This window comes from Sceloporus occidentalis, unplaced genomic scaffold (genome assembly GCF_023333645.1).
Source record: "Sceloporus occidentalis isolate IW3139 unplaced genomic scaffold, rSceOcc1.0.p SCAF_12, whole genome shotgun sequence".
NCBI classification, from domain to species: Eukaryota; Metazoa; Chordata; class Lepidosauria; order Squamata; family Phrynosomatidae; genus Sceloporus; species Sceloporus occidentalis.
In genome coordinates this window covers 13,058,634-13,075,000 of record NW_028316992.1, presented here as the reverse complement: position 1 = coordinate 13,075,000, position 16,367 = coordinate 13,058,634, and the positions used below count along the sequence as shown (strand labels likewise).

Below are 16,367 nucleotides of genomic sequence, written 5' to 3'. Positions count from 1 at the left end.
AAGATGTTTCCTATGTTATCTATACTGGTGACACTGCCACAGCTGACAGCATCCTGGAAGGTGCTCACAGACGGTTCAACATCAGATTAAATCAACCCGTGAAGTTTGTATTCTTGAGAAGGCGCTACCTGGTGGAAGCTTCCCTTTACCCCCATTTCACTCTGCTGGGTCAGAGTTTAGGATCGTTGTTTCTTGGCTGGGAAGCTCTTACAAAGTGTGTCCCTGATGTTTACATAGACTCCATGGGTTATGCCTTTACAGTTCCTCTCTTCAAATATTTAGGAGGTTGCCGGATAGGTTGCTATGTTCATTATCCCACAATCAGCACTGACATGCTTTCTGTAGTTAGGAATCAGAATGCTCGCTTTAACAATGCAGCCATCATTACAACAAACCCTCTGCTAAGTAAGCTGAAACTTGCATATTACTACATTTTTGCTTCCATATACGGGTTAGTGGGTTCTTGCAGTGATGTTGTCATGGTTAATTCTTCATGGACTCTCAATCACATCCTGTCCCTTTGGCGGTGCAGTGACCGCACAAGCATTGTATATCCACCTTGTGACGTTCAGACTTTCCTGGATATTCCGTTGCATGAAGAAAATAACACTTTAGAGCGAACTATTGTTTCTGTAAGCCAGTTTAGGCCAGAGAAAGACCACAGTCTGCAAATCAGAGCCTTTGCTAAATTTTTGACAAAGACTGCAGGCCAGCAGCTACATCCAAAGCTCATTCTGATTGGGGGCTGTCGTAACTATGAAGATGACCAGCGTGTAGTTGGACTTAAAAAGCTCTGTCAAGAGCTGGGCATTGAAAATAGAGTGGAATTCAAAGTAAACATTCCCTTTGAAGAGCTAAAGACGCATCTAGCAGATGCCACCATTGGACTTCACACCATGTGGAATGAACACTTTGGAATTGGTAAGCATATAACATTGAAGTTATGTTTGATCTTTGGGGGATGGAGGATCCTGGTGTTGAATTTGAGGGCCAGTGGTGGTGCTCTGTTTTGCATGTTCAGTTCACAAAATGCTAAGCAAGCATTCTCATTAGTTATCCTGTCAGACTCATACAGTGATAAGTTGCTACTGAATTATGTCTCTGTTCCACTATTGAATTTTCACAATCAGGGCTGGCCCACCATAAGCTGTTGGTAGCTTAATGGAGCAAGCAAACAATACATTCTCTCATTTTCTGTAGCACAGTGGTTCCTAGCCTGTGGGTCGGGACCCCTTTGGGGGTTGAATGACCCTTTCATGGGGGTCGCCTAAGACCATTAGAAAACACCTATTTAATTACAGTTATGAAGTAGCAATGGAAATAATTTCATGGGTTTGGGTCAGCACAACATGAGGAAGTGTATTAAAGGGTCACGGCATTAGGAAGGTTGGGAACCACTGCTGTAGCAACACCTTGGCCACCTGCTTGTCACTGCTCTTGGCTGCCTTTCACCTAAGGGGGAGTGGAGTGGCAACTTTGGCAAGTCCAGTGGGGCAATTTTTCCTCCAGGACTCTTCAAACTTCACACAGCTTGCTACTTCCGTTTCTGAAATAATAGTATTTTCAGTTAAACAGTTGGGTGGAATTCAGCCTAATTAAAAGGTCACTTGCTAATCCTGGAAATTTCTAGGAGAAGCAGTTCACCCTTTTTTGTAGAAAAAGGCAGGGTGCATGTGTGTGTGGATGGCTGGGCTACGTGTAGCTCCGGGAGTGCACTTCGCCCATCTTGACCTAAAGAGAATGTGAGATGCCTTCCAGCAACTGCATAGTGCCTGGCCTGACTTGCTTTCTCTTAAGGTGAATTGAAACATCAATCCCAGAGAATGAAAAGCCCACCTGAGTTCCATCTTCTGCCACTATTGCTTAGTTTAGATTCCTCTCAGTGTAGTTGCAAGTTGCATTTTGGAGAAGGAGAAAACTGAATCTGATTGAGCACTGGAGGAAAAGCAAGTACAGCTGGCCCACCCCTTACGCGGGCTTGCCTTACGTTGACTTGAGTTCACGCAGAAGACAAGCCCCAATGAAAACAATGGGGCATGTGCCCATGACATGCACTTCATGGTGTGCCATGGGAGCGCACCCCATTATTTTGAATGGAATTTGAGCATACGCTCGATTCCTCTTACGCAGGGGAGTCCGGAACGGCGGGTCTACTGTACAAAGGACATCTGCCAAACCTTTGATTGTACTGTCATGAACAGCTGTTGTTCTACCTACACTATATTCATTGCATTGTGGTGTTAATTTGTGTGGCTTACATCACTTTTTGTTGTTTTCTAAACATTTAATAAACTTTCAAAAGTTTAAAAGGCAACTACAGAGGGAGAAGCATACCTTTGCATAAGATTTTGAGTCAGGGAACACCCCCAGCAAATGAGCCTTCATAGCCTCCCAGTCCCTCTGTAATTGCCAGCGCTCACTGAAGACTAAGCATGCAAAATACAATCACTCCAAGGCTCTCCTGAAAATTGGTTACCGGTTGGAAAAGTTTCTACAATAGTAGATAACTAATATGCTGCAGGATTGAATGGCCTTAAGCAGTGGTTCTCAAATGGTGGGGCTGGACCCACGGGGGATGTGTAAGACTTGGAAACTCTGATTCCTCTTCCTCCTCCTCTTCCCAAACTTTTTATGTGTAAAGTTTACACATGCATTGAGTTAAATATTGAATTTATTTGAAACTGTTTTAATTTGAACAATGTTATTTCCTTATAAAAAGTTAAATATGAATATACATGAATATGCACACTAAATAAACAAAATACTATTCATATACTATGTCGGGGTGCACGGCATCTGCATGTAGATATAAAGGGGATTCCCAAGGGTAAAACGTTTGAGTATCACTGGCCTTAGCATGGCTTTACCTCACTAGTCTTCTCTACAGATAGGTAATTTGGCTTTGTGGCTGTAGAAGCAGCAGATCATCCACTTCTAGCCAGTACAGAAATAAACTGGAATGTGTGTTTCACAGGTCTTAAGCTATGTGATCTGGGCATGCCTCCTAATTTTCATTGATGTTTGCATTCATCTCTTTACTAGTAGAGGCTGTTCCATAAAACATGTTTTTATGGGTTTGATGACAGAGGTGTTTTGTGTGTGTGTTTTAATCAGCTTCCCTTCCAATAGTGGTCTAGAGAGTTCTCTGGAGTTCATCTGGAGCAGATTTTCAAACTATGCGTCCTTCTGCAACTGACAAAGGTCTTTCTATGAATGAAACTGCTCATGGAGTCTTAAAAGTATTGTGCCCATGCTTTCACATTTATTGTAAAATTAGAACTCATAGACATGTAGGACTAAGGAAACTGTAGTTAATGGCTTGTTTTATATTTCTTTTAGGAATTGTTGAATGTATGGCAGCTGGAACAATTATCCTTGCTCACAATTCTGGAGGTCCCAAGCTGGATATTGTGGTGCCCTATGAAGGAAATGTTACTGGATTTCTAGCAGAAAATGAAGATGATTATGCTGATACCATGGTTCATATCTTTTCATTGTCCCCTGCAAAAAGGCTAGAGATCAGACAAAATGCTCGTCAGTCTGTGAAGAGATTTGCTGACCATGAATTTGAAGAAACATTCCTATTATCTGTGGAGCAATTATTGAAATAAAATGTTTTTATATGTGATATCTGGACATACTTGAGTCACTATGGTAATATACTTGTATATTTTTCTAATTTATTTATGCTGTACAATAAAGTGTCCAAATCCTGAGAAACACTTCTAGTGAGATTCCTTCCCAAAGTCATATTTTATTTTACAAAAATTAAATAAGAAACAGAGACTCAGCAGAATTTGCCAGTAATACATTTCTGAATATATTCAACAGCTCTGCTTGTTCATATATGAAACTAGAGCAAGCTTAGATTTTCAAGTGATGTTCAAAGGCACCTGGGCTTGAATCTGCATCTAATAGCTTTATCATTGCAGGCATACTACTCTTCAGAGAGAAAATTATGTTATGAAGTTTCTTAACATCTTTGTGTTCAGTTGACTTTTGGTGAGCGAGGGAAGGAAGGTTATCATTCAACAGTATTAGCCTCACTTCCAGTCTGATGTTCATCATTTTAGTAAGAGCAAGACCTATGTTGATAATGATACATCTGTTAAGGGCATCACCATGAAAAATATGAAACAAGTAAACTGTTGTGATGGTAGGCTTCTATCGGACGCAGACACATGATGGAAGGCATAAAAAGCATGGGGCAATCTAGATGTGTTTACTGCACTTGGGATAGTTACTGAAAAGTTATCCATCTTCATTGCCCATTTATCAGAAGATCCTTGGGGTTAGAAATTGGAACAAATAACTATGCCAGCTTCAGGGAACATCACACAGCTATGCTGCCAGATCTCTAGCCTGCTGATTAAGATAGAGACGGCATGAAGAGAAAGTGCTTATATTTTCAGGAACTCCCTCACTCAACACTTAATGAATATACTTTGGATTTAGCCCAGAGACAGGGCCGTTACCCATTTTGATCAATACTGAGTTCAAAATGGTGAAGTAGCTACATTATTGGATCATATGTTCTCAGCTGTTGAGTGCCTTTTATCTCTGATTAACTGTAGAAATGACAATTCTACAAAGAGGCACTCCCTAAATGCTGACCCTTTAACATGGACACTACCTGTTATCATTTCTTAAAGTATTAACTAAAATGTTTTAACTGATCGCTCCTTCCTGTTTGTCTCTAGCCAAGTTGTTATCTTCCAGGCTTAGATTAGGACTTCTAAGTTCACTATGTACTTCATTTTCCTTTTTCACTTGATTTTCATTTGTTGATTCAACTGGAGCTTTCGAGATCTCCTCTTCTAAAGAGGTTACCACTTTTTCCAGGGATTCCACCAGCTCATCCCTCAGTTCATCTTCAGATTCTTCAAAGTTTCTATACAATTAATGAGAGAAGATCGATTCTCATCAGCATAATCAACATTCAATTCTCATACTGGGTAAGATATTCATAAAAATTATTCTGAAAGGTTGGTTCATACTTCACAGTTTCGTTGCAAAACTACAGAATCACTACCACTCTCATCACTTGGGTAGGACTGCCTGAAACTGCTGTATGAACAGAAACAGGATCTTGTGAACCTTAAAACCCAACGAATTTATTGAACTGTGAGCTGTGAGCTGTAATCCACAACAGTTTGTGCTATAATAAAACTGGTAGTCTTTGAGTGTTCACAGAACTCTCATTTTCTCTGCTTCAACTTAATAACATGGATATACCTTTAGAAACTATAAAGAGAATGTGTACCCCAATTCTTGTGGCAACTGACATACATTCTTCACCTACTGCCACAATGAGAAAACAAATGATTACCAATATGGAGGCACCTGTTTATATAAATCACCTCTATGCACTCTCAACCAATGCATAAAAACTAGTGAGCATGTGGTCTGGGGAGACACAACATTTGAAATGGCTAAGAACAGTATGAAATTAATTTCTGTTCTTCATTCATGTGCACACAACCAAATTTGTTGCAATTGAGACTATTTTTATTTTTAAAATGTATATCCCATCTTTTTATTAGACCAGTGATCAAGAAGACCTTTACAATATTTAGCATGCTGTAATACTGTTGCTTCATCCAGCTTGCTATTTAATGCATGCTAACTGTATCATCTGTAAATCCTCTTAACACATTTATTATTAAGTTAGATGCTGAAATTATTACATGACTGTTTTTACTCCATGTAAACCAAACTGCATCCCAGTCACATGCATTTGCACTGTTCTTTCTCCACTATCTAATGGGTACATTTGCTGATTCTCCCCATCCTGGGCCTCTAGAACTGTAAAAAGGTTTGATGTGTTAATAGTTAAAAAAAACTGTTGCAAAACAAAAGACTTTATTTGCTAACATGGCACTGTCAAATAAGTTGAAGATGGATGGACAGATATGAATGACTTACGTGTCATCATCATCAGATCTGGGATCAAGTCTGGTTTCATCCTCTTCAACAGCAGAAGCCACTGCCACATCAGTTCCATCATTTTGTGAATTCAGTGGATTTATTGTCTCAGCTGGGAAGGAAAATATTTCAGCTAACTGGTTTAATTTTGGTTTTTAACAATAAGCACTGTGAACTTACGAGTATACATTTATAAAATTTCACAAATAAAATCCTGTCCAAAGGAGTGAGATGGAAAGTATGTGACCATCTAGGTTGTTTGCCTTTATGCCCATTCACTGATGACCTATGGTGATTTTTTCAAAGGTTAAGGAGTGACATACCTGGATCAGCCGCAACACTAATGGATTCCTTTCTCTTAGATACTACAGATCAGGAGTAGGAATAGCAGCCCCCAAATGTTGTTGGACTGCCCCTTCCATAAACCTGACCCATCTTAGTCAATATTGAGAAGTGATGGGAGTTTCAGTCCATGAATATCTAAAGGGATGCACGATTCCTCCCCACTCCTTCCATCCTAGATCAAATCCAGTGCTTCATCTCAAACTCATTGAATGAACATGATTTAAATGGGACTCATAATCGGATTTAACCCTGTTTGATTTAGGAAAGTTACTATGTTTGCTGTGCAACTGTAATAAATACAAAATAAGTCTCAAAAGTGATTATTAAGCAGCAAATGTGCAACGAATAACTTACATGGCTCTTTTGCTTGGAACAAAGTATCATTGGAACATTCTGCTTCTGCTAACATATTCATTAGTGTCCCAGGTGATTCTTGGCTCCATTTTCTCCTGTTTTCAGGGAGTTCCAAAGGCAGTGTGACTACCTGATCAACTAAGAAATAAGATACACTCACTCACTGTTGATTGGCACAATATTCATGTAAATTACATGGTAGCATATTTCACAAAAAATACTCCTCTCTGCTGCCACTATTTTCTCCTACTTCTTTTGCTGCTGCGATAATTACTCTTTCAGAAAATGTTATTTGGGAGGGGAAATTCTACATTTTCAGTCAATGACAACAAAAAATATGCTTTATGATGGCAGAATCTCCAAAAGGTAGGATGACAACAATTTAAGATATGTCTTCACTAGGGGAAAAAAAAACCCACAAGTCTTAGGATGCACCTGCACTGTAGAAATAATGCCATTTGAAACCTCTTTAACTGCCATGGCTCCATTCCACAAAATCCTGGGATGTGCAGTTTTGTGAGGCACCTTCACTCTAGCAGAGAAGACTAAAGACTTTGTAAATGACAAATCCCAGGGTTCCATAAGAGTGAGGTACAGCACATAAAGCGGAGTCAAACTGTGTTATTTCTACAGTGTAGACCCTTTGAGTCATTAAAGGCATGGATGTGGGCATCTTGTGACCCTTCATATGTTGATGGACTGTAGCGCTCAACATTCCTCACTACACTGGCTTGGGCTTATGGTTGTCAGAAAACCATAAATTGCCTACCTCTGCATTAAGAAATGCAAAGTATGATTTATGATCAACTTCACAAAACTATTCCTAGCTGAATGCGTAATCTACGGAGACAGGTAAGAAGTCCTTTCGGAGAGGCTGTAAAACAATAGTGTAAAACTTTCAGCCTTGATTTAATGATTTTTTCCTGTATTTTCTTCCCATCCTTGTAATAGGGCTTTGTAAGATAGGTAAACCTGAAAGTGGTACACCAGTAGGTGCCTCCTAGTTCTCACCCTGCATACTTTTGAGACACAAAACTATTTCATCATGCTCTAGGCCTCTAATAGCAATTATCTTTAGATTGGACAGTTTGTGTTCCCAGCACTGCATTAAACAGAGCAAAGCTAGCCAATTTTTTTCTAGTTGGCTTAGCACTTGCAACATTATACCCTGCACTTGAGCCCCAAAATGTATGGTGAACAAACCTACCAGTCTGGAGTTCTAGCACTGTCCCAGGGGCATTTATAAGAAAATGTAGGAGAACAGATATGTATGTATCTCTATAAGATGGATAACCTACTTAAAAGTACAAAGAAATCTTATAAACGCCTTTGGGACTGAGTGAAAGAAGTTGTAGGCTAAACTTTTGTAGACTTTGGTCTACTTTCTCAGACCAAATCTATGAAGGCTTTTGCTATAACTTTTTTTGCTCAGTTAGGGCCCAAACATTCCAGCTGGAAAAGCCAGCTTCCAGTCCAGGAGACTTGGGAGCGTGCCGTTTTGACGATGCATGGCCCCAAGCCACCTAGAAGTCACCCTGGGGCAAAACAGCCAATCAGATAGGGGCAGCTTCAAGCCACTCTGGGAGCATGGCATTTTGACAATGTACACCCTTGGAGTGCCCGGAAGCTCCCCAGGGGTTGCACTGGGGTCGCTTAATGCGACCCAAAGCCGGCCCAAAAATGAGCAGATCTTTTCAGCTCCTATTTGGGCCAGCAGTAGAGGGCACCTTCTGGACCGAGGTGTGGTTGCCACAGGCCCAAAGCATCTTCAGCAGGGGTGGCTTCAAGCCAACCCTTTGTGGCCATCTGTTTCAGCCCTTAGTCTCAAAGGTGCTACAAGATCCTTTTGCATACTGATATTCCAGACTAACACACTAACTACATCTCTGAATTCTACCCACTTAAAAGTGGTCATAATCCACTTACTATAGTTATTATCAGGCCATCTCACAAAAGAAACAATTGTTGGTTGAATACTTGGCACAGCTTTTATTAGGAATCAAAGCCTGCTGATCTTGTGGCAACTGGATGCATGTAGTGTATGGTATAACCATCTTGTAGTAGTCAGCTTTAATGGTTGTAAGAACTGGTTACACCGACAGATTAATTGGTCTAGTAAAAATACCTTGGCTGATGTGATAGTGGACTCTCCCATTATTTGGGCAGCAAATCTGAGGGATTGATCTTTCCTTCAGGTAAACAAAATCCTAATGTTATAATGGTTTTAGGTTACATTTATTGGGGATCAGCATGATGCAGAAGCAACAGAAATTACAAGAGGCAATTGCCCAATGAAGATGTCCATTATGGGGGGAAGTGTAGAAACTTAGAGATGATTCCAAGTGACAGACTATAAAAACCTGGGGTATCACAAGGCATGTAGCAGAGACTGACCAACAGAGACTTTGGGATGGATGGAGAGGTGCTGCCTGCCTCAGACACTGGTGTAGACTATAGAGACTCAGTTTCCTATGATCATCCAAGACCCAAAATATCATTCATATCATGAGTAGAATAGGAATGTTCAGCTAGTTGCATTAGGGCTTATCTTTCTTTCTAACATCAGCTGAATATGACTTAGGCTGGTTTTGTAACTTTGTTAACTACTCCTAAGTAACACATGAAGGAAGGTGCCTTCATATATAAGATACCCTTTTGCTAATGTAAGATTGCTTGCTTAGAATAAAAGCTTTTCTTATAAGATCTCTTTTTTTCCCACGCTCTCTTCACATGCCTTTGCTCAGTATGTGCACATGTATGCATGTAGGATTCTCATCTGACAGGAGAGGGAGGGATAATCTCTGCAGAGTCAAATGTGGGAAAAGTGCAAGATAAAGCCCCTCAGTAACTCCCAATCGTGGTAGCAAAATAATTCAGGGGTTCCTGCTCTGACTCAAGAGCAGGAAACGGGACCAGAGCCCATTACAGATGGTAAGACTTTGTTTAAAAATTGCCATTTCTAAATTATATTATTCTTCATGCAACCAGTTTTGATCAAGCCAAAAACAGATAGGATATGGGAAGGAAAGAGTCTGTATATCCTCTTTCTTTGCATGTGTCCATAATTTATAGGGATGTCTAATTCACATTTTAGGAACCAATGTTTCAGATCAAAGTACAGTACCACTCTGAAATATTCACTTCATTACACATCTTAAAGTACATTAACATGCACACAGGGTAGCCAGGAACAATCTTTACTCAATATAAGAACAGGAAAAATTTCATAAAGATCACCTTCTTCCATCGTAGGGCATACAGAGGTTATATCTGCATTTTCAAGAAGGTTCAGGAGAGTCTGTGGGGCTGAAGCTTTCCAGTGTTTTCTGTTTACTGTGGCATCATCTTCACTGTCACAATCTAACAGGCAAGAAGAGATGATATTCAATAGTTTTAAAAAACATGGTTGCAATTCTGATGCTCACTATTATACATAAAGGGCCACTGCCAGGTCATATAACTGTTTTTCCAGTAGGTGAATTTTAGAAGATATTTCAAGATGTAATTCTGCATACTCTTTGAAAATAAACTTTATTATTTATTTATTTAGAACTACTACTAAAGAACTGACATTATTCTTTCCTCCTCTCTTACTGAGAAGATAAAGGATGCAGCTATTCTCTCACTGATGACCCCTGTCCGCTTCCTAACATATTTAACTTGGAACCAGGACCTTTTCAACATAAACTGCTTTACTCACAAGAGACTACAATACATGCCAATATAAAAAAAAATGATGCTCTGCACATTCCTTCTGCTCTCTTATGAGATGCAATAAAATTAAGGGAACTTCATGAAAGAAATTGCTTACCCTCAGAAAGAAAAAGAAAGAGCAAGAGCAACTATCCCAGAACTAAATGTGGATATAAATAGATGGCAAACAGTACCAATTTATCTAAACAGAAAATATTATGAATATAGAAACAGAAACTTTTGCCTCCTGGCTAAAGCATTAAAAATATAACGCTTCCAAGAAAGCAACATAGGCAATTAAAAACACACCTGAAATTCTAATTACCTCCCCCTTCATTTATTCTTACACCTATTCATTGACCAATGAATTCCCAGACTAGATTTTGGAGAAATCTATTCTGACTTTTGAATTTGAACAACGTCTTATTTCAAAAGTTCTGTTCTGAGTTACTGTTGTTGTTTTTTCTCTCCAGGTTGTTTTCCTTTTTTGTTTCTATTAGGCACCCACATGTTGATGTTTTATAATTGTAAACAGAAATTCTTTAATACAATACAAAAACAGAAGTTCTGGGCAGAACCCTTTTTGTTATGGACCTTTCTAGCACTCCAATAGTTCAATAGAGCTTTTAAAAATATACCTTGCTGAACAAGTACTTGGTGACAAAGCAGCTAGGAATCATTTTATGGTGAAAGTAGAAAACAAACACAGTTGTATGAACAAACTCTCAACAATGCGGTTTATATAATATGAGCCTTAAATGGAACACTTGAAATGCAATCAGTAATTAATATTAATAATTAAGAATAACATGCAAACAAGTCCAGTGATTTCAAAAAGATTACCCATTTTCCAACAGCATAATTCTTCTAATGCTTTGTCTATGATATTATCATAGTTGTTTTTCAGATTTTTCTTAAGCTTTTCTCCATCTTCAAAAGTCAAAGTGTCATTAAGTTTATCATCCTGAAATCAAACAAAAGGTAACCCAGGAAGAATTTACTCAACTGATTCAGATTATTTAATGTTCCTCCAAGACGTTTCGTTTAGACAAAATAAGCAAGGTAAAAGCAGTGCACAAACATGATAAACGCCAAACTTCTATTTTGGATTGGATTGTAGACGTGCATTTCACCAAAACCTGTGCCTGCACTCTTTACCTGCTTGAACTCTCTTTATCAACTCTATCAAGTTCCAAATATTATTTTAGAAGAAAGAAAATCTCCCACAAGGAATGACTTTTATTTATTATTACTTTTAATTTCATTTGTATACCACCTTTCTCCCAGAGTGAGACCCAAGACAGCTCCCAGAGAGAGGATTTAAAAAGCTCTTTGCAATAAAAAATTTAAACAATTAAAATCACTACATAAAACAGTATAAAATCATTTTATGAGGCTTACAAAATTTTAAAAGATAAATAAAACGTATCAATAAGAAGCTCCCCTTACACATTAAAATGTCTTTGACTGCTGTCAGAAACGAACTGGTGGCCAGTGAAGCGATTGCAACATAGAAGTTATATGCTCCCTATAACTGGTCCCAGTCAGCATTCCAGCTGTCGCATTTTGGACCTGCTGAAGTTTCCAAACAGTTTGTAAAGGCAGAGCCATGTACAGTGTATTACAGTTGTCTAAACAAGATGTAATCAAGGCATGATGAGTTCATAGCCATCACTTTGAAAAGTTGTATCAGAAGAATAGAAGCCATAACCTTACATTCTAATTCTGGGACTCACATATGCCAATTAGCACAAACATTTTCTGTGCATACAAGCTACTTCACTTGTCCCAATGAGGGACATATCTAGATTGGTTTCCTTCCCTGAAGGGACCAAAAGTGCTTTTGTAGGCAAAGGTATTCAGTACACAGCTTGATTCTCATGTAGTTCCAATAAATCACTAAATCATACATCAGCAGTCTAAAGTTGTTATACCTCTTTCTCTTCTTGGATGTTGCTTACATCTGGGAAATCAGCTTTTAGGTCAATCTGAAACTTTACACCTCCCTGAAGGGAAAACAACAACAACATGTTCTGTATAGTAATCAACCCTGACCCCTTTATGATGAAAAACGCTTTAATCCAGGAAAAGCTTCCATGAGGAAAAAGATTGGGGGGGGGGATTTTTGTTCATTCTCCTTTACGTCTTCAGCCTTCAGCTCTTTGTGTCAAATCTCAACTAGAGAGCTGCAAGAAAATTTTGGAATGCCATGAAAGGCACCATGAAGCTGCAAAAGAAAGGGGGAATGTGCAAAACCTTTACTGATTATGAGTCTGTGAATGAGAGACCTCTTAAGTCTCTGCCATCAACAATCCTGCTCAGGTCTTGCAGAGTCAGGGCCATGGCTTCCTTGTGTGTAAAGGTAAAGGTAGTCCCTTGACAAGAATGTCTAGTCGTAAGCAACTGTAGGGGGTGATGCTCATCCATTAATAAGCCGAAGAGCCAGCGTTTTCCAAGGACTACTGTGGTAGTCATATGGCCACCATGACTGCACCGAACGCTGCTACCTGCCTACCGAAGTGGTACCTATTTACTTGTATTTGCATGCTTTCAAACTGCTAGGTTGGCAGAAGCTGGGACTAGTGATGGGAGTTCACCCCATCATGCAGCACTTAGATCTCGAACTGCCAACCTTCCGATCTTCCAATCATTAGAATTGGCATCTTAACCACTAAGCCACTACATCCATGAGTGTCTATTTCTTTCCTGAACCCAGCCTGGACATATGGCATTTCTTGCTCCATATAAAAGTTGCAGAATTATGAGCATCACTTTGCACTCATGGGAAGTTAATGCAAAGGTCCTGTGGTTACTGCAATCCCTGATGTACTCTTTCTTGGGGACTTGAATGTACATTGAGCATTTCCAGTCAGTGGACCATTTTTTGTTTTTCATACAGTGCACCCTTGTTTTACACGGGGGATCTGTTCTGCCCCCCCCCCCGCATCAAACAAAAAACTCGTATGCTCGAGCCCCATTACAATGGGGCTCATGCTCATGGTGGTGGTGGGCAGCGTGTGCGTGCCATGTGCACACACACCATTGTTTCTTCTGGCGCATGACGCCAGAAGAAGCAACTCTACTTTCAGTGTATGCTGAAAACAGTGTATAATGTGCCCACGTATGACGCGGGCGCACTGTACTTATTGACAGATTTTAGTTAGAACTAGAGTTCATCCTCCAGCAAATACTGACTGCCAAAGCGCTGCCTGAAACCCCAGTTTCAGATCCATCAATATTTTTTTAAAAGGCAGAAATAATATAAATAGGAAAAGAATTGAAATAAAATATATAGCTCTTCTACCTTTGCTTTGTGCTTTATTTCGAAGGCATTTCTCTCCTGCCAGTTATGGAATCCAATCTGTTTCAAATTTTGCTCAATATCCTGTATGAGAAAAAGAGATATTGTTATTATGTGTTCATATGCATCCAATCAATAGCATAGTAGACTTGCATTTTGTTTTTTAATAAAGATAGCAATCAAGACCTCATTCTTATTGCTGACTCAGAATGAAGTACAGTGGGCCTCCACATTCACTGGAGTTAGAGGACCCCCAGGAAAGTGAAAAAAATGCAAATAAATAAACAGTACTTTTTTCACATGAGAGAATACCTCTCTAGGAATCTCTAGGTCCTCCAGCAGAATTCTATGGTCAACATTTGCCAGAATTTGACCACAGAATCATGCTGGACAAATGTTTAGAGAAGTGTTTTTGCTAGGAATCTTTAGCTATATGGTCAACTTCTAGCAGAATTTCTAGAGACTGATAGAGAGAACATATTATTCAAATCCACAAATAATGAAATCTGCAAAAGTCAAAGCTGCAAATATGGAGGGCTGACTGTAAGGGCATTTACAAAATTTAGGTTAAACTAACTCAACAGTAGATTTTAAAGTTTTGGAGTGAGCTGATCTCCAGCCAGCATTATTCAAGTGAGCTTACGGTTGTGTAAGGGGATTTACCCTTTTGTTCCTTCCTGAAGCCCCCAACTCCCCCTCCAAATTTGCTCTGGACAGCTCCCCATTCTTTTAGAGCCAATTTGGGCATTTGTGTGGAAGAGATCTGTTCCATCAATGGTGCCCTTTTTGCTCATGGGTGGACACAGCTGGATACAACCCCCAAATCCCATATCTGTTAATGTAAAGTACAACAATAACATTACTTTTTTCTAAGTTAAAATTATGTATTCATAGAGTTGACATTTCAATATTATTTTGTACCATAAGTCTGCACCATATACAACTGTTACTACCTGGAATGCTTCATCTTTTCCTTCAGAGATATCATCATTGTAAATAGGAAGGTCCCCAGAGTTCCTCTGTTTCACAAGGTAGGTCTTGTCCTTTATATTTTTATTCTTCTTTAAGACAGCAACAATAATAAAAGTGAACTTACTAAATTCTAGTTTCAGCAGATGAATGCACAGGCAATTTTTACAACTCATTTCCTTCTGCATCCTTCAAATGACCCAAATCTATAGAATTCAGAATTTTAAAATAAAAGTACATTGCTGAAATAGTGAAAGTGAAATGTTCTCTGAAGTCCATTTTGTGGCAAGAGGTCAATTAGTAGGCCAATCAAAAATCCTAAAATTCTCCAGAACCACAGATTTTTTTCTAAACTTGCTTAGAGAATTTTATCCCATTTTAGTTAGCCTAATAAATATATTACCACAATATGAATTTAGGAATTGGTCATATGGTCAACACAGCTACCCTGTATTTTAATTATTTTCCCAAGACATTCTCACCCAGCTTGAACACACATTTCCTGTATAATGACAAAATGAAAATTACTTACACACATGCACTAAATAACTAAATATTGAAAACATTAGTTTAATTCTGGTAGAATTTAATCAGATGTCTTGATTTGGTTCCAGTTCAGGCATAAACTTGCTCTCTTCAGATACATATAATTTTCCACAATCCCTAGATACCCAGGGACCATATCCGTCCTCTTTTTTTTCCGAAACTGGAAATAACTGGAAGTTAATTTCTTGGGTCCACAAATATGATAGACTCCCAATTAGCATTAAATAGGAGAATCATGCCTGTAGGAAGTTTCAGCAAAGAATGACTGTCCATTTGGGTGCTAGTTTTTTCAGAGATGCGTGGTTGGGGCTTTGGTGGGCTGTACAAGGTCCAAAGGCCACAACATTGCCACTTATGTAAACAGTGGTTTGGAACTATCACAATTTTCCTGTGAATGGAAGGGCTCTTTTTGCTAGTAGGATGCTTTTGATCCAACAGGACTTTTTCATTGGTTTACAAAAGAGGAACAGTGGTCTTCCCCAGGTCCCTGAAAATCTGCTCTGGAGGACTGAATGTTCCACTGGAAAAGCCAGAGAGGTGATATTGTGAGCTGTGGAGGGAAAGGGGAATTGGTAACTCCCTCCCCTTCAATAAGTGGGTGCATTCTTGGAAGAACTTTAATTGCAGATTCAACTCAATGTCTTCCAACACCCTTCTACCTAAAGTGCTACTGCAGCCTAAAAACTAGCTCCTCAAAGTGATTCTAATAGAGGGATCACAATAAGCTGTTGTTGGAAGAGGCAACTGAAGTATATTTGTAGAACTGTTTGCACAAATTAGGACAACTTTGTTATTATATGCACCAAGTAATTAATACTTTGACACCTCAAATTCTTGTTATGCCTATACAACAACAATCACTGCTCAAAAAAGGTTTTCTATTCAGTTCAGAGAAAGACAGTTCAAGTCTGTCTCTTTTTCTCTCCCACACCCCAGCTTCTAGAATAATAATTAAATCAAGGCGAGCTTCATCAGCAAAACTACATGAAATGATTAATACCTTTAAAGAATTTAATTATCCTGACCTGTTTGAATACCATCTAAATACTCTGTCATTCTTCTTTCTAAATTTTCTTCTCCTTCTCTTCTTTATCCTCCCCCACCCTTCTTTACCCCAGAGCTGGGACTCAAGACAACTTAACAAAATTTATTTATTAAAAATTAAAACCAATATTGATACACACATATGAATACAAACATGCAAAAGTTTATAGTTAAAATATAACTGAATGAT

General features: G+C 38.9%; 2 protein-coding genes across 8 annotated transcripts in view; one reads left to right on the top strand and one right to left on the bottom strand.

The window, feature by feature from the left end:
- The window catches only part of ALG11 (ALG11 alpha-1,2-mannosyltransferase), a 6,871-nt gene extending 3,141 nt beyond the window's left edge, over positions 1-3,730 (top strand). The window contains exons 3-4 of the mRNA XM_089477682.1: positions 1-921; positions 3,340-3,730. The exon at positions 1-921 is cut by the window's left edge and continues 5 nt beyond it. Coding sequence (XP_089333808.1) covers positions 1-921; positions 3,340-3,611 — 1,193 coding nt within the window. The 3' untranslated portion in view covers positions 3,612-3,730. The remainder of the gene's footprint in view (positions 922-3,339) is intronic.
- NEK5 (NIMA related kinase 5) overlaps positions 3,701-16,367 on the bottom strand; it is a 28,245-nt gene continuing 15,578 nt past the window's right edge. For 5 of the 7 annotated variants that reach the window (XM_089477678.1, XM_089477675.1, XM_089477676.1 and 2 more), the window contains exons 17-24: positions 14,572-14,679; positions 13,622-13,702; positions 12,252-12,323; positions 11,161-11,281; positions 9,862-9,984; positions 6,625-6,762; positions 5,926-6,037; positions 3,701-4,891 (exon numbers count right to left, since the gene is read on the bottom strand). In XM_089477678.1, the coding sequence (XP_089333804.1) occupies positions 4,669-4,891; positions 5,926-6,037; positions 6,625-6,762; positions 9,862-9,984; positions 11,161-11,281; positions 12,252-12,323; positions 13,622-13,702; positions 14,572-14,679 (978 nt within the window). In that variant the 3' untranslated portion in view covers positions 3,701-4,668. The remainder of the gene's footprint in view (positions 4,892-5,925; positions 6,038-6,624; positions 6,763-9,861; positions 9,985-11,160; positions 11,282-12,251; positions 12,324-13,621; positions 13,703-14,571; positions 14,680-16,367) is intronic. The other 2 variants (XM_089477680.1, XM_089477681.1) reach the window with 2 other exon arrangements.